Here is a 19,138-nt window from a genome sequence, read left to right as displayed (position 1 = left end):
CTGGAGCTTTCAGAATAGGATGGTATTAAAGAGCTTTTGAACACCCTCTGAAGGAACATCAGTTTAAATAAAACCTAAACAAGAAAAGTGTTCTACATACTCTTTACAAGTTCCCCTTTTCCTGAGCAGTTATCTGATAACTACATCACGTGGTTCTATCTAGTTCACGTAGGATGATCTACTCAAAATATGTCAAGCTCATATTACTGAATTATTTCAAAGTCAAAATTCTAACAAGCATTCTGGCTAATGATGAAAACTAATATATGTATAAATAATATTTAAATTAATCAAAAAAGTTAAAATGATTATAACCTAACAAAGTATCAGAGGGAAAAGCAGAGCACTGGATCATTTATGTGACAGGTAGTTAACAGGACAACAGTCTTGTCAGGAAGGCTACATGGAAGGTCCCTTCCACTTCAGCAACCTTTACACATTGAGTGAAGTTTAAAATAATTTCATTAAGAAACATTCTATCTAGACCAGTAAGCTGTCAGAATTCTTTCAAGGCTGGACAACCAAAGGGAAGAAAACAGAATGAATGAATGAAAAAGCAGAACGATGAAAGGGCTCTCACAACAAACCCTAAAGTTTAATACAGTCATTATCCAATACAGTGACAGCACAGTTACTGATGCCAAAGCTATTCTTTCATGTCCTATGAAGAATATATGGTAAATATCTTTCTACAGCCATTCTTTAAAATATATTATTAATCATCAGTGTTATAACGACTTAATGATTGGTCTTGTATCTCTTTTACAGTTCTGATAAAATCAACACAACTTACTTGCTGTGGAGTTAGTCTAGGCTGGTTAGGAGCTGCAGGAGGAGTTTGAGCTTTCTGCTTTTCTACTTTACGTGCAAGTTTCTTGGCATTTTCTAATTTTTCTGACATGGCTGGCGTTAAACCATTATTCGGCTCATCACCGCGTTTCTTCTTTTGTGGTGGTCTGTCTGGGGCATTTGAAAGAATTGCCACACCTGAAACAATATACTGTACTTTAGAATAAGCCTTTACACTTCTAACATGGCTGGATAACAGAAGGGAAAAATAAAGATATAATGAATTTTGGAGTAATAACAGAATTTTAATAATAAATTTATATATAAACTTACCTGATGGTCATACTGCTTCTTCTCGAGAATTGGCTACCCGTAAAAATGTTTAATTTTCTTATTTTCTTTACCTTTGATAAACACTTAAAATTTTTTCAAATGATTTCTATTTTTCCTAGACATACAAAGCAGTCTTTTAATAGGGTAAGCCTTTGGAGAACTTTTTTTTTCCAATCATGTAGAAGAAAACTGGTGGGCATAGCAACAATGTATGTTGCACCATGCTCCCACCCACACATTAGCGAGGTGATGCTAGCTTTATGTCGTCACTTTGGCTTTTGGTTTGGACTTGCGGGATGGCAGAGGCGGGCAATATAAATAAAGTGGCTCAGATTTGTATTGCTAGCAAAAAGAAAACTTATTTTTAAAATCTGTTGTTTGTTCCTAAGCGAATACAAACCCTCGTCATTTTAATGGAGAATCTTCCCTAGGTGGGAGGAAGTCCTAATAGCAGAAAAAAGGTGTCTGTTTGACCCTTGGCCCAGAAAAGTCATGCCCAGCTCTGATGAGAGGTAAGGGCATACCTTAATCCTCAAATGACATGATCCCTGCCCGGCAAAGAATGCATATGCTTTGTAACAGACAATCTTGTAAATTACAGTATAAAAATCATAGCTAAATTTTATAATGCATGATTCCAATAGGTGTGCTCACCTGCTCGAGTGTCCATGAAGTGCTGATACTCCCATGGCCACAAGCAAATTTGTGGTTGAGAATAAGGAGGACAAGGCAACCAAGGGATGCTCCAGGCCACTGAAGGCAGATCCCAGGTAGCCTCCCTGTGACTGTTGCACCCACAAATGTGTGCATGGACGTCCACCAGAACACTAGCTTGAGATTATCCGCCACCAGAACCCAAAGGCCCGGTGATGTATGTCCAAAGGCTATGCTCCTGACTCATAATACCCAGGGACAGAGGTAGGGGTGTAAACGCAAGAGCGGTGATAGCAGATGCACCCAATAAACAGAAGGAAGAAGCAAAGGTCTCTTCCTCACCCCCAAAAGCATACACCTGACACAGCATAGACCACCACAGCCTATACTCAACACACGGGGAAGATTCCGAATAAGCATGCACCTAGCAAGAGCAATGTGTGTGTGAATTCACAGCCAGTTCAACAAAAACTGGATGTAAAGTCCATCCTCCCATGTATGAGTGTCTTGATTCCCATCACAACAATCAACAATCCAGTATTCACTTCCCGAAAAGAAGAAGAAAATGAAAAGTTTGATTACGGGCGCATAAGTACATCTGTACTTTATGCCACCGAAAACATACATAATGATAGTTAGATAATTAGGGGAGTGGGCGGGGCTCCTTGCCTTCAATCCCACCAGTCGCTTAGCTGCCTAGTTCGCGCTGAAAACATATGACCTCCCTAAAAGACAAAGGTTTGTATTTCCTATATGATTAGTTGGCCATTTATTCCAAAAAAATATTTAGTTTTTCTCTTCAACACTTCAAACTACCTTCCCAAATTCCCCTATTCAAACAAATACTGTACATGACAAGAGTTTGTAATTGAAATAAATTAAGCTTTTTTTTCACAAAACTAGTTTTCCACAACACACCCCTCAATCGTAAATTTAATTCTCTTTCTTAGCCCTGGTAAACTCGTAGCCACATCTCCACACTATACTATTTGGAACCAGCAAAATATGGTCTTCATTTAATTTCTATTTGCAATGGTGTAAATATGAAGACAAAGCATGACTCAGACAAATAAAGGAAAGACAGGTTTCAATTAAAAATCTTTTGATATAAAAACCCAGTACTTTCTAAACTGAGAAATTATTTTCAAATAGTCTAAACCAAACATTTCTATTGTACATCTCTTAAAATATTGTTAAGCTTGGGCCATGAGATAGCATTAAAACACAGCTAAGTTTGTAGACTAATAACATTCTAAGTAGAACATTATACCTACCATAACCAAGATTGCAAATGAATGCAGTAATTCAATACACTTTTACTGTACATACCTTAACTACCCTTACCATAGTGCCTCTTTCATTTCCCGGTTGATATCTTACCTTTAAGTAGACTACAATTAAATTTTTATGTATAAAGATTTAAAAGTAATGACAAGTTTACTGTATAATCTTACCACAATGAGCATGTTTTAATGCGCCCACATCATTTGTACCATCACCACACATCAAAGCTGTGAGGCCTAAGCTTTTGTAAGCTGTTATCACAAATTCCTTTTGCTTGGGAGCTACACGTGCAAACACTCGGACGTATGGAAGGATGGCTTTGAAAAATTTTGCATGATTGTTCTTTAACCAAGCTAATCCCTGTGGAAAAGAAGATTAAATTTAAAACTTGCATTTTTACAATGGTAAACTAATGAAAAGTGCAAATTCCTTAATATAAAACAAAATTTGGAACAATTTTTCCAAGCAACAAATTTCAAACAATATATAGTGTATACAACTTTTCTCACTATGTAAATACAATAAGAACTATACAAGTAAGAAAGCCACTAAAATATAATTGTGGTAAACAATTCTCTTCAGTACATTTATTCATAATTAGGTAGTGAAGAGTAAAAATCTAGTTACTGCATTTCACCAGTGACTTCCATCAAATAAAAAAGGGCAGCCAAACTTTAAAAGAGTACATCTGCTATTACAACAATAACTACATAAGCAACCTTTAAAAATAATACTGACCTCACCAGTAATACAAAAATCATAAATTCTAAAGAAATTAGATGTTAATTCCTTATTATTCTTATAGGGAATTAGGTCCATGGCAATTGATTCATCTATGCTTTTCCATCCCCAGCTGTCTTTACCATATTCCTGCAAAAATACATAAAGTAAAATTATTTAAATCTAAAATGACAAATTCGAAGATAATTTGTATTTTTCCTAACCATACAAACCTTAGCTATTTACAAAGGGTTATTACTTTTAGCGTAGCTGAAATGGCGAGCCATTAGAATTTAACGAGGGTGTATTACCCCCGCGCTAGTTAGCGGGGGGGTAGGGGAGTGGTAGCTAGCTACCCCTCCTCCCCCTCACACACAGGTGAATACTCACTTTCACTTAGAGGTAGGACTTGTCTTGGGGGACAGGGCTGGCGGGCAAATATGTGTAAATAGCTAAGGTTTGTATGGTTAGGAAAAATACAAATTATCTTCGAATTTGTCATTTGTTCCGTAACCGAAATACAAACCACGCTATTTACAAAGGGTGACTTATCCCTTAGGAAGGGTGGAAAGTCCCCAGCCATACTGGCTTTGGCTTTACCCGGGGACTCAGAATCCGAGTGAGTCGCACTCGAGAAAAGGAGTCCCTGCACCTCACAAGTTCCTTGCACTGCAAGGAACCATGTGGCCTACGTAAGCTTGTGTGTGAAGGAAGAAGTGTGACCCGTCTTAGGCAGTTGACCTGGAGTTCCAGAAGGAACTCTGGGTTAGGACGTTCCCAATACCACCTCGTCAGGGTATGGGGGACGCGACAGTATTGACTCAATACTCGGAACACAAGGAAGCATGGTTTACCTGCAGAGGTTCGAGGTCAGCTATGCAGAGACCAGGATGCTGCTTCCCCGTAGAGGGGATGATGAAGAAAGAAGTAAGGGCCAGACATACTTCTTTCGTTCATGCAGACTAAAACCTGATAACAATGCCCTCAACCTTCTGCTACCTGTCCAAAAAGGAGCCTGAGGTTAGACCAGCTGTTGTGTAGCCACCACAGAGCGATAGAAAACGTATCGAGACTCCTGTGGGTCACGCCCTGCAGGAAGCGGGCTGCGAAGGTCATCAGACGCTTCCAGACTCCAGCTTGTAGCACCTGCGTCACAGAGTAGTATTACTCGAAGGCGAGGGACGTTGCGATGTATCCAACATCGTGCTGTAGGGCGACGTGACGGGGGAGGGTCTGAAGACAGGTCGAGATGAATGTCCTTGAGTCCGGGCTGAAGAGGTATACTGGTGACTCTCCCCCCATGTCCTCCTTGTGTTCCCAAATCGGCTGCAACTGAGGCCAAACTGCAGCTGTTCCCAGCGCTAACCTCTCGATTCCTGTACTGGCAAGAAAGAGAAGGTCTTGGGACATCAGACACAGAATGGAGACTCAAAATCTTGAATGAATCGGACCGAAGGGTCGGGACCCTCAGATTCTGAGTCTAGCCAACAACTCAGGAGCGAGCCTGAATGTTGCCTTCCCCTCTTCCTTAGAAAGGGGGGGAGTAGTAAGAGACCAAGAAGATTGCTTACACACTGGCCGTGGCCAGAGTGAGCAGAAGACCCAAGGCGGAATACAATCCGAGGCCTGTCGTAAAAGGGTCTTGAGAAGATCTCTTAAAGGACTAAAAGTCCGAGCCATGCTCCAAGTTGGAGGTCTTCCTCCGACTAGGGCAGGGACGATCGTAGCTTCGCATGAGCGAGGATAGATCCAGCGGGCAGGAAAAAGTTATTCCTTTAAGCCTGAAGGTCAGGGAAAGGCTGAGCGACAGGCTTCATTGCCAAGAGCGGAAAGGAGTTTCCTCCCGCCGAAAGGCAATAAGACCGTTATTGCTGGAGAAGAGGCCTCACGGGAAGAGGTATATCTCCCACGGCACCAACCACCTTAGACTCTTCACTTTGCCTGGGAGACCCCTGTGGATGACTATCGCAGATGACGCGACCTCCGTACCGCGACTGTAGCGGGTTGTCTCTTCTAGAGGAGGAAGCGTAGTGTCTCCAGGCATGAAGCCGAAGCGACGCCCCGGTTCGGGAGAGATGTCGCAGTGTGGTTGCTTGAGTAGTCTGCGCCGTGGGAGAAGCTCTCCCGGGAGTTCCGTCAGGGGAAGCAGAGGGTCCAGAAACCGTTCTGCGCATAGTCCCAGTGGAGCTCTCCCATTGAAAGGTTGACAGACAACCTGGTTTTGTTGAGACCCATTGTCCGCAGACAAAAAGGAGGGAAGACGCAGGCGTCGAAGTTGTCCCACCATCACCGGAATGCATCTTGCCAGAGTCTCGGGGTCTGAGACTGGGGGGAAAACTAGCGGAAGCTTGAGGTTCCAAGCTGTCGCGATCAGGTCCCCCAGACCAGCACTTGCTGGTTACCCAAGGTCAAAGACCCCTAGGTACACTCTCTCTATGAGGCTCTGCTCGGATAGTCTGAGAGAAACATTCCCCTGCCTGGAATGAGAGAGCCGATGGTGGAATTGAGAGAATCTCAATCATCCCGGTATCTCTACTGCAAGATGTGAAGGTGTGAAAATGCGTCCCCTGCTGGTTAGCATGAAGTCGACACGCAACGGGGCGACTTGGCAGGAGCGGTAGGATCTGAAGAGGGGCCAGACTAAGGCCCTTAAGCCTGCCTGAATGATGGAGAGGTATCCTTCAGGTCTTGACCATAGGCCTGGACCGGAACATGCCCCCCCCCCTTTCCTTTGACGAGTCCGAGAACCGCATCAAGAATGTGGGGAAAGGACGAGAATATCCACTACCATCAAGAGGCTCCATAGGTCAACACCCATTGCAGGTTTAATAGTTCCGCTGGTCCCATAGGGCCAGGGAGTCCGGTTAAACATTGCCTGAAGCCACCGGAACTTGGATCGCCCCACATGGAACTTATCCTGAGGCGACCGTTCGGACTATAAACGGGTCAATGAGGAAAGAAGAACTAGGAAACGTTCCAAGGTAGGGCTGAAAACTCTGCTTGACTGAGAACAGGTACTGCGACTCTCCTCAGTCTTGCCACAGTCAACCGAAAGGAAGGCTCGGAGGATGTGGTAACAGAATCTGGCGTCCCCAGGTGGTCACCCATCCAAGTACCGACGTTGCTTAACCTCGCTGGACGGACGAGAAGCGGGGTTTCCAACGTGGTAAGGCGGTTGACTCAATATCATGGCCAGATACTCCAGATGTTGAGGCAGAGGAAGAGAAGGCTCCAAGCAAAATACCATGAGCCCACACTCATGGTCAGCATTCGGAAGCTTTTCCCGGCGCTGAAGAAGGTCGAAACCCGAGCCTACCGGAGTTGACCAGCCCTCCAAACAGCAGAGGAGGCGGAAGTCTGCACCTGAGCGGCCAAGAGGAAGGCAGGGAGAGTTCTCTGGGGAAACAAACCTGCTATGCCACGGCGGGATAGCCACACTGCATCATAAGCAGGAATACTTGCAGTTTAGGCTGAATTCGACGAGCACCCTGGAAGATGGATGGAATGGAAACTGAAAGTACCCGTCCTTCCGATCCAGGGTTAAAGGAGTCCTGTCGCCTCGTTACCAGTCTGATCGATTCTGCTGGTCTACGCTGGCCGAAGTTTGTTCGACAAACTTGATCAGGGCTGAAAGGTCGACTATGGACATCCCCTCTCAGATCCTTCCTTACAAGAAAGGATCGACTGAGGGGGCCGGGGGTGAAGCCGTCGATGATCCTAAGGAAGACCTTCGCCTAAGGTATGGATCATTCTGCCCAACCGGGCAACTCTGCTGATGCTATGGCATAGAGGTTCAGAGACACTGAATTCGCTGACAGAGACGGCAGGCGCGATATCCTTGGCTACTCACAGAGATTATGCGGGAATGGGCATCGGGAAGCTGTCATTCGGATGAGTAACCTTAAGCATCCTCCCAGCGAAAAAACCTGCAATCCTAGAGTTCGTGAACTCCTTTTAGGACTATGCCCCCCAGGGGGAGTCTCCCGTGCCATCTGTTCCTGACAGGAGGAAACTGCAATTGGACACCTTGTCCCAGTTGTCGTAGCCGATAACTTAGGCCGACGTGGTTGAAAGAAAAGGGAGCTGGAGCCCTGCAGAGTCTGGAAGAAAGCGCCTTGGAGGAGTGAAACCGGAAGTCGATTTACTCCGCACAGCAGATGTTTAAGTCTCTGTCCTTGGGCAAAGACAAAACTCTTCTCAAGGATGGAAGGGTGTCTGAGGTCGTTGACCTCCACAGATGAGACACCCGAAGGAAGCCTTCAGTCAGTGCGTCCAGATGGTACAACATCGAGCTTGTCCGCAAGTAGATACTTAACGACGAAAGGCCAAGGTGCCTGAGCTCGAGAGGAGGAAAGTACCCTTGATCTTCCTGTAGCTTCCTTGAACCAAACCTCGGGCCGTAACCGAGGAGGGAAAGAACCTGGTAAGCTCCCAGAGGAAGAGGTAAGCAGTCACCCCTTGTCCGATGGAGAAAACTTCAACGGAAAGCCCCCCCCCGCCAAAAATCCTTCCAGGGCGGGAGAAGGAGAGAGTACTCGTGCAGGAGAGGGGACCCTCGAGACCGACCTCTTGGGAACCAACTTCGCCCTGGGGGAAGTCACCACGAAGTCCACTCCTCTCTTTCTCTTCAGCGTAGGAGAGACAGCCGCTGGTTTGTTACCCTGGCCGGTGAGTGCTGGTTTCATAACCCTCATTAACGCCCGTGCCAGCGGATCAAACCATGTCTGCTGCTCCAAGGACACAGAGTCCGAAATCCTCGCTAAGGTGAAAGGGATCGGGCGATCCTTTGGAGAGGACACGACGGTTCCTGCCTGAAAAGAAGGTGGGAAGAATGCTTTACTGACCTGTCTTCGTCCTGCACTACCAACCTGTGCTTGGATGGAGGTGATCCCGAGTGCCGCCTAGGAGCACGCGTCCCTGCTGCTACCACCGGCTGTGGAATTCGCCGCGAACTATGGTCGCGCGAGGGCGAACGGTCGCGCAAAGGCGAATGGTCGCGCGGGCGCACAGGCGAGTGGTCGCGCAGGCGAGCGGTCGCGAGGGCGCGCAGGCGAGCGATCGCGCGGGCGCGCAGGCGAGCGATCGCGCGGGCGCGCAGGCGAGCGATCGCGCGGGCGCGCAGGCGAATGGGCGTGACGGCGAGGGATCGTGCTGCCGCGTAGGTGAAGAAGATCGCTGGCGGTAAGCGATGGCGAGCAGCATGTGAATGATCGCGTGATAGGGTGCGATGGTGATCAGCATCTGCAAGAGGGCGAGCGTTCAGGGTTGTGCGATGAGGAGCAGCATGCGTAAGCGGGCAATCGTGCAGGGTTGTGCGATGGCGAGTAGCATGCGCAGGTGAATGATCGCGTGAAAGGGTGCGATGGTGATCAGCATCTGCAGGAGGGCGATCGTTCAGGGTGGTGCGATGAGGAGCAGCATGCGTAGGCGGGCAATCGTTCAGGGTTGTGCGATGGCGAGCAGCATGCGCAGGTGAATGATCGCGTGAAAGGGTGCGATGGTGATCAGCATCCGCAAGAGGGCGATCGTTCAGGGTTGTGCGATGAGGAGCAGCATGCGTAAGCGGGCAATCGTTCAGGGTTGTGCGATGGCGAGCAGCATGCGCAGGTGAATGATCGCGTGAAAGGGTGCGATGGTGATCAGCATCTGCAGGAGGGCGATCGTTCAGGGTGGTGCGATGAGGAGCAGCATGCGTAAGCGGGCAATCGTTCAGGGTTGTGCGATGGCGAGCAGCATGCGCAGGTAAATGATCGCGTGAAAGGGTGCGATGGTGATCAGCATCCGCATGAGGGCGATCGTTCAGGATTGTGCGATGAGGAGCAGCATGCGTAGTTGAGGGTCGCGCGATGGCGATCAGCATCCGCAGTTGAGGGTCGCGCGATGGCGATCAGCATCCGCAGTTGAGGGTCGCGCGATGGCGATCAGCATCCGCAGTTGAGGGTCGCGCGATGGCGATCAGCATCCGCAGTTGAGGGTCGCGCGATGGCGATCAGCATCCGCAGTTGAGGGTCGCGCGATGGCGATCAGCATCCGCAGTTGAGGGTCGCGCGATGGCGATCAGCATCCGCAGTTGAGGGTCGCGCGATGGCGATCAGCATCCTCAGTTGAGGGTCGCGCGATGGCGATCAGCATCCGCAGTTGAGGGTCGCGCGATGGCGATCAGCATCCGCAGTTGAGGGTCGCGCGATGGCGATCAGCATCCGCAGTTGAGGGTCGCGCGATGGCGATCAGCATCCGCAGTTGAGCTAGTAGCTGGCGAACCATGTTCCTTCAGAAGTGTTGGAGAACGTTGGCGTGCCAGCTGTAACACACGTGGGCGATCCGGAGATCGCTGGCGAGCTGATGATCGCTGACGAGCTGACGATCGCTGGCGAGCTGATGATCGCTGACGAGCTGACGATCGCTGGCGAGCTGATGATCGCTGACGAGCTGATGATCGCTGACGAGCTGATGATCGCTGACGAGCAGAAGGCTACGCGTGGAAGCCTGCGCAAAGAAGAAGAGTCCTTGACCCCGACCTGAACCGAAGTTCTAGATCGCGAGGGCGAACGTGGGCGCACAGGGCACGTAACAGGAACCGCAGGGAAGATCATCTTGAAAGCGTTGACGAACAGGAGAGCGCTGACGAACAGAAGGGCGCGCAGGGAAACCCTGACACGCAAGGGAAGAACCCCCGTGGGGGCAACCCTTTGCCCCGAAGGGATCGTTGTCCGCCGGGAGACTGATGTCCGTCGGAAGACCGCTGTCCGTCGGGAAGACCGTTGTCCGTCGGGAAGACCGTTGCCCGTCGGAAGACGAGATTAGACTGCTGTCCATCTGCACCAAGACGGAAGATCGAGAAAAAGAAGTTGTAGGCTGCAAACGGAGATTCAAAAAGGCGCCTCAAGCACCCTTATAGGGAGATGAGAGGCCCTTACGACGAGGCGGACGGAGGGCCTTACGGCGAGGGAGGCCAACAGCAACAGCAACAGAAGAAACCTCCGAAGAGGAGTCTCTATGAGTGTACTCTCTCGCGAACGAAAGAGAAACACTTCGTGGAAGAGACTGGTCAGCCAGTGACCTAAAAGGGGCAATCCTCCGAAGAGGAGCTCCTGCAGTTGCCCAGCCCCTTGAGCGAAACTGCAGGTGCGACCGCTCAGCACCAAGAGCATAGTCGCACGAAAAAAAGGCAAGAGAAGAACCCCCCAAAAGAGGAAAAGCTCAAGCCTGGACAGGAAAAAACTTCCCTCGGAAGGAAAGTTATCCGCCCAAGGAGGCAAGCCTCCTGACTGTTCTAAAATGAACTGGAGAGCTGTCCGTCGACACGGGAGTACTACCAGTAGAAGGAGACACGCCCCTGACGACAATACAAGGGGGGAGGCAGCAACAGCCGAATCCCCAGGACTCAACCAGACAGCTCACACCGTTGCTATATTACAGAAACGAACTAGATCGGTAACTGTAAAAAAATAAAACAAATAATATTAGTACACATTCATTCCCCCGGGAAGGCTCCGAAGAGGAATCCCGAGGAAAAGGAACAAGAATTACACAACAGGCACGTGCCCTCACAACCACTTACACTCGCGGAAGGAGAGCTGTAACCAAAACAGAATTATAACAATTATAATTATGTAACTATGTAATTATGTAATTTAAAAATGAATGAACACTAAAGAAAAAACGAAAACCCCGAAAGGAATCGTTCTACAAGCTGAAAAATTAACAACTACAATTAGATTCATAAACTAATTGAGACAAAATGTACGGCGTAGCAACCCCACCCACACGGGAAGGAAGCTACAAGGGCGTAGTAAAACATAGTAAAAGGGTGAACGACCTCAAGAGAGAGAGAGAGAGAAAGACCGAAGTCAAACTCGATCGCAACCCATAAAATTAGGCCGTGGTGGCCTAACTGCCGAGGCCTCCACGTAGATATCGTACACTACACACACACATCTGAAAAGGAAACTTACTTATTTCTATACTCAAATATATATACAAACATGAAAACATGTTTACATATATATTGAGTAAAAGAAAAGTAAGCGATTAAGTAAAGACAAAACAGACAATGGCTGCCAAGCGAGGACCAAGACAGAGACGTCTGTCACAGTCCGAGCCAAAAGTGAAAGTGAGTATTCACCTGTGTGTGAGGGGGAGGAGGGGTAGCTAGCTACCACTCCCCTACCCCCCCGCTAACTAGCGCGGGGGTAATACACCCTCGTTAAATTCTAATGGCTCGCCATTTCAGCTACGCTAAAAGTAATAACCCTTTGTAAATAGCGTGGTTTGTATTTCGGTTACGGAACAATTATACAATTGAATTAATTCTTCAATCATAAATTATTCTACAATGTTTTGGAAACGTAATGCTACATAATAGTAATTTCAATATTTACTTGGAATTCTTGTGCAATACATTATTCAAAGGAAGAACCTCAGTTAAAATAAAAAACCAAAAGAAAAACAGAATTTCAATGATGAAATTATTAATTGGAAGTTTAACTTGTAGTCATCATGCTAAATTCATCGAAGCTACTGGTTTTCCAAGCTCCAAATAAGGAAAATAAAAAGTAGTTCCCTTTCTCCCACTCCCCATTCTCTGTGCTGTGTAGTGATTCCGCTAGATGGCAGTGGCACCATGGGAGTAAGACCCCACAGGCACAGCCCCAAAAACTTTGTATAATCAGTCATGGTAGACCTGCATATACCCTAAAATATACTTGATGTCACTGAAAGTGGGGAGGCGGAAGGTTGATAGATGACTAAAAGGTAAGTATTGAAAGAATAATCGTATTAAATTCTGTTTACAGTATTTCAATGAATCTTTCCTCGTAATCATCATAACGACTAAAACTTTTTTGGAGGTGGGTATGTGATGGAGACAAAATATAAACTGATTTAAAATCAAATATTCAAACCAACTTTATAAGTCTTACCTTTTAAAAAATTAATAACATGCACTGCCTTGATTATTGAATGTGTAATAAATTTCTTTCTTTAACCTTCCATAAAACTGATAATCTTCTTTGAATATGGTGTTAAAACTACCTACTAAACCACTATATGCTGTAGCTTTCACATATAATATGAGGCAACTCACCTGCAATATTAACGTGGCTTTCTTCTGTGTGAATCTCAACTCCTTGGCTACGTGACAAGCAGTCAAAGAGTTATCTCCAGTTATCATAACTGCCTGAAAGATAATGGTAGCAGTTAGTAATCCATATATATTAAATCAGTGTTAACAAATGACACACCATTTACCTTGAAAGAATATGAGTTTTATTAATATGGTTTTTTTTCTTGAAGAATATAGGGGCTAAGAAAACACTACTTCTATCATGTGTATCCAGTAATTTATAATAAAGTAGAGAGTTATTTAATACTACGTGATTTTTAACAACCTCCAAGGGCTTGTAGTATTAAAAGTTAAGTCAGGGATGGCAATGTAAGGACCTCAAGAAAACAGTTTAGCATGAAAAGGGATTTTTACAAAAAAAAATTAATATTTAGAATAAAATTATTTCAATACTTTTATGAAGTCCATTGGATGAGCTTGACCAAATTAAAACAAACAAAAATAATAAGAAAACTTTGTCAAGATGTAGACACCACTTGTTCCTGCTCAAAAGATGTGGGGGGATGGTTTGCCAATTAGTCCATGACCTAAACCCTCAAATTTGAGCTATTGGTCACACCAGGGGGAGAGGGGGTGGGGGGGGGGGGGAGAGTTGAAGACAGCATGTTTTTTTTTTCTTTTTTTTAAAGCCTATATCCATAGATACAGAAAAACCTTGATTGATTGATTGATTGAATTAAAGTTTTCTTGCATCCTGAAGAAAAACCTTGAAGCCAAGCTGGGATCCACACCTAACCAGCGGTAGAAAATGGCATAAGAAATTTGGTTGGTACATCAAAATTGGACACCAAATTTAAGGTAAGGGGTATGAAAAGACATTATCTTTAGGTACTACACTTGTTCCCACTCAAAAGATGGGGGGGGGGGGGTTGCTAAATAGTCCATGTGCTAAACCCTCATATTTGAGCTATTGGTCCCACCAGGAGGGGGAAGAGTTGAAGACACCATGTTTTTTTTAAAGCTCATATCCATAGATACAGAAAAACCTTGATTAATTGATTGAATTAAAGTGTTCTTGCATCCTGCATAAGGAATTTGGTTAGAACATCAAAATTGGACACCAAATTTAAGGGTAGGGGGAATGAAAAGGCATTATCTTTATAACATTTTGGAATTTTTTAACAAATGACCATTCATGTTGTCGCTTATGTACCTCTATAACATTAAAAATCCATTTTGTATAAATTGGGCATTACCTGGGTCACCAGAGGTCAGAATGTCACAATTTTTTACCAGTTTAAAATTCTGCAATGATCCTGGAATGTGGGGCACAAACCTAAAATAAATTCTGCTAAATAAAATGGTTTATTATAGTGCTAAAGAGTTACTTGATAATAACTTGGGTAAAATAATCATATAATATGGTTATCTATGGGGTGGTATAAAAAGAATTCAGACCCTTTTCCAGTAATTGGGAAATCAATTAAATTAATAGGCAGGAAAAATGAAAATCTTATAACATCGGAATTTTTCCAAACTGAACAAATTTCTATTTCTGAACTTGTATATGATTCTAGCAATCAAAATCTGTTACGTAAATTAGGGCCACAACTGGGTCACCAGAGGTCAAGAGGTCACAATTTTTACTGTTGCTTAAATCTGGGTAATGACTAGAATATGGACAGAAGCCCACTCTGAATAAGAATAAATTCTGCTAAACAAAATGGCAGTTTTATAAGCTACATGTAAAGAGTTCTTAAGAATATATTTGATATCAAATGATAGTTATGAATTTGTGTGGTAAAAAACACTTTCCTTTTAGTTTCAATATACACAAAATTGAGGAATTGGGGGGAAATAAAACCTATAACTAGGTACTATTCAAATTACTATTCAAATTACTGCACAAATTACCACCTCTTGCTTATGATCCTGTCATAGGAATATGCACTTTATGCTTCTTTATTCAATTTCTGTATATCATTGCTGGTAAAAGTTCAGGCATTTTACTATTGCTTTAAATCTAGCTCTCAAGTATCTCTAATCAAAGATTAATCCTCTTAATCATCATCATTCCGATTTATACGCTTGGTCAACTTGCACATGTATGTGCATTCCAGTTTATTTTGGGTATCTGCATGTGTATGGCTGTCTGCTGAAGAAGGTGATGAATGCAAGAGTTGATGGGAAAAGTACAAGAGGAAGGCCAAGGTTTGGGTGGATGGATGGAGTGAAGGAAGCTCTGGGTGATAGGAGGATAGATGTGAGAGAGGCAAGAGAGCGTGCTAGAAATAGGAATGAATGGCGAGCGATTGTGACGCAGTTCCGGTAAGCCCTGCTGCTTCCTCCAGTGCCTTGGATGACTGCGGAGGTAGCAGCAGTAGGGGAATCAGCATTATGAAGCTTCATATGTGGTGGATAATGTGGGAGGGTGGGCTGTGCCACCCTAGCACTACCAGCCGAACTCGGTTGAGTCCCTTGTCAGGCTGGGAGGAACATAGAGAGGAGACGTCCCCTTTTTTGTTTCATTTGTTTGATGTCGGCTACCCCCCAAAATTGGGGGAAGTGCCTTGGTATATGTATGTATGTGCATGTTTCTTCCAAACGTTACCTTGAGTAAGTGCAGAATATGAGTTCCATCACCATTTTTGGGGCAGGTGCTGCTGAATTCCAGTCAATGTTCAGTTCTCCATTTTCAAGACACCAGCCCCATCCCACATGTTTAGAGATTTGGGGAAATGCTTCCAAACCCCTCTTCCAAATTGCACACTTATAACTACAGTCCTCTTACAGTAAATCATCAGAGAGGATGAGCAAGGAAGGAGTTGCCAAGATTCTGATTCAACCTTCCTGGGACAAAATATTAAATCTAAAGTCATCGACCTTTTTGATACTTGTACATGAGCTTTAGATTTTGCAGGTGAAGTTTTTAAAGATGCTGATGAGATCTTCAGAAATTTTCCAGTTAGAGCCAAGCCATTTTAGTGTCTCAACATAAATATCATTTATATTCAGTAATTCAAGGCAACTACCTTCCCTTTGCCAGCACATGCACTGACGGTGTCGCAACCTGAATGAGTGTAAACCAAGAAGTGCTTGACATTTGTCACTTCCAACCATATTCACATCTCTTTGTAGATCAGTATATTGGGTTAACATGCGTTAGAATCAATGTTATATGAACATTTTAATGAGAATTTAATACAACAAAAAGCGAGCAAAATTAAAAATAAAACTAATTGTATAGTACTGTATGTTTTACCTTGAAAAATGTTATTTTCATTAGTAAAATAAATTTTTGAATATACTTACCCGGTGATCATATAGCTGGCAGCAGAGCTGACAGCTATATGATCACCGGGTAAGTTTAATATTGAAAATCAAGTATTTATATTTATAACTCAATGCAGAAATAACAGACAAATTGGAAAATAGTACTATAAGGAAAATAATCGGAAAAAAATTAATTTTCTATTTTCATGATCATGATGCACAAAAAATTTTAATCTTACTTATGTAAGTACATTCCATCATAACAAATGGCATCGTTGAAAAATGTCAAGATCACAGTTTCTCTATAAAGGCTTGATTAAGAGAAATCTGGTAGTATGGATGCCAAGAACAACTCATGAACATCTATTGTAATGGGATATCGGTCAAACAATGTAAAACTCAAGAACCTAAGCCAATCAAGGAACTTTATGCTTTCTGTAAACAAGTTAAACAAAAAATTTAGGGAATTTATCTTAGACCACCACTGTAGCCATGATGGATCTGAGGAACCGACAATGATAAAAACTACATCTAAGTTTTCTCAAATAGTGAAAGGTAAATACTGATTTGCACCATCACTGAACTGATTGTAACACTTTCTCCAAAGCTAAGTGGAGTAGCCACACTTCTAATATTGTGAGCTGTGACACAACAGGGAAATTAACCTTCGTAGATGACTGTGAGTATCAATTATGCAATATGCTTCTTTCCGAAGAAATAAATGAAATTTTTGGATAACGTAAGGGAAGGTATCTGAACTCCACAAATACGATTCCTCATAGAACCTCTAAAGTAATGTTTAAATCTTTCTAAATATAATTTCAAAGTTCTAACTGGATACACAATCATATTTTACATCATGGGCAAGGATCTTTATAAGCAGTTATCCTTTTTGATGAAGTTGAAGACAAAAGGAACAAAGTTTTAACAGTCAAACTCCATAGGTTTAAACTAACACCCCCTCAAAAACCTTTGAACTACATCTAGATTCTATCTGAAAGGATTAGGAAAGGTTTGTCAATGATAAAAAAACAGATGGTATAAAATTACACCGCTTGCAGACAAGTCTAGTCCTATATACATGAAGACATTCTGAATCAAGATTGTGCTGCACATTGGATAGTGTCATGAAGATAAAAACATTTACCTAATAAAATTTGGGAAGGGTCATTTGATAAAAATATTTAGTTCCAATAAATCCAACTGATCAAGAGTTTTGGACATAAAGGTACTGCAATACTATATATATAGAAATTACAGTAAACTCTTTTGAAGATCCTAACTTTAAAGTCTGATGTCAGTGGGGATGTTTTTCAAGTTAACAAACAGTCTAGGACTGGTACATTAATCACCCAAGTTTTAAATCCATTTCCATATTTCTTCTCAGATTACAGGTTGATATAGCAGTTTTAATCCTCACTTCCATGTGAAAAATTACAGGTAATTCTCCATAACAAAATATAATAAAACTAACTGATTTTTATGTCAAGCTCTTTCCACATCATTTGCAATATCTCAAAGTGGCAGTGGAAATAAGATACTGTACTGTTCCAATTTCTAGAATTCAAACCAATGGGTAAAAATTTCAAAGTTCCCAGAGACACTGGTGGTACATTTTTCAATAAGTCTAAAATGAAGAAGTTTCATGCAGTCCCATCATTATCTCTTGGCATACATTATACACCTACACAATGTTCCTTTGCGAGGCACATAACAGATGGATAATGATTCATTGCAGTAACCCTCCGATCCCTTGCATTACATTTTGATTAATGCCTTCATGGGTGCAAACATGGAGTAAGATTGAATGAACAAACTTATTTTTTTTTAATACATAACATGATGAAAAACAGAATAAAATTGAAAATTTTAAATGCTTAGCCAGTATTCAATAGTTACATACAGGTAGTAGACTGGCCACGGCACCAGCCACCCGTTAGATACTACCGCTAGAGAGTTATGGGGTCCTTTGACTCACCAGACAGTACTACATTGGATCCTTCTCTCTGGTTACAGTTCATTTTACATTTGCTTACACAAACATCCAATAGTCTGACTTATTCTTTACATATTCTCCTTTGTCCTCATACACCTGACGACACTGAGATTACCAAACAATTCTTCTTCACCCAAGGGGTTACTACACTGTAATTGTTCAGTGGTGACTTTCCTCTTGGTAAGGGTAGAAGAGACTCTTTAGCTATGGTAAGCAGCTCTTCTAGGAGAAGGATACTCCAAAATCAAACCATTGCTCTCTAGTCTTGGGTAGTGCCATAGCCTCTGTACCATGGTCTTCCTCTGTTTTGGATTAGAGTTCTCTTGCTAGAGGGTACACTCGGGCAAACTATTCTATCTTGTTTCTCTTTGTCTTGTTTAAGTTTATAAAGTTTATATAGGAGATATTTATTTTAATGTTATTGTTTCCTGCTTTTTTTGCTGATGAATACAGGTAAAGGTTAATTTAAATAACTAGTAGTTTACTTGAAAAACTTACTGCATGAGAACTTTGTAGTATTTCCTTGATAACTTCTTTTGAATCTCTCTTTAATGGGCAGGATATGATGATGAATCCAGCGAAGGTCAGGTTACATTCCAATTTTTCACGTGATGTTTCACGAACCTGAAGAAAATTTGAATATTTTCAATATAAACAATTTTACAAAATATATTAAGTAATTGACCTAATGAAGGAAAAAAAATAGATATTATTAAAGCAAATATAATGTATAGTAATTATAACAGGTGATAAAAAAAGTCTGTGAATTACTTATAGGAGGCAATAGAATTATAGCACAAGAAAAATTCTACTACCTAGGTTGTACCTGGGTAACATCTAATGCAGAATGTGTTAGGGAAATTTAATACAGGACTAGGGAAGCAAAAAGCATTTAATAAAATAAAGTTCATCAAATTACTATGCAGCAGAAAAAGAAAAGTGAAACCATATTATTGGTTAATTTTGTCTTATGGCTATAAAATACTGAAAAGATGAAGGTAAAATAGACTGGCAGATGAAATTTT

The 19,138-nt window shown here is 43.1% G+C and overlaps 1 protein-coding gene across 1 annotated transcript in view; it reads right to left on the bottom strand.

Moving 5' to 3' along the window:
• The window catches only part of LOC137640140 (endoplasmic reticulum transmembrane helix translocase), a 141,701-nt gene that overhangs the window by 33,757 nt on the left and 88,806 nt on the right, over positions 1-19,138 (bottom strand). Inside the window, exons 14-18 of the mRNA XM_068372632.1 lie at positions 18,612-18,737; positions 12,866-12,958; positions 3,799-3,930; positions 3,231-3,420; positions 794-987 (exon numbers count right to left, since the gene is read on the bottom strand). Coding sequence (XP_068228733.1) covers positions 794-987; positions 3,231-3,420; positions 3,799-3,930; positions 12,866-12,958; positions 18,612-18,737 — 735 coding nt within the window. The remainder of the gene's footprint in view (positions 1-793; positions 988-3,230; positions 3,421-3,798; positions 3,931-12,865; positions 12,959-18,611; positions 18,738-19,138) is intronic.

The sequence above is a fragment of the Palaemon carinicauda genome, chromosome 4 (assembly GCF_036898095.1).
Source record: "Palaemon carinicauda isolate YSFRI2023 chromosome 4, ASM3689809v2, whole genome shotgun sequence".
Taxonomy (NCBI): domain Eukaryota; kingdom Metazoa; phylum Arthropoda; class Malacostraca; order Decapoda; family Palaemonidae; genus Palaemon; species Palaemon carinicauda.
Note: the sequence above shows the minus strand (reverse complement) of the source record. Positions and strands in the feature narration are given on the sequence as shown.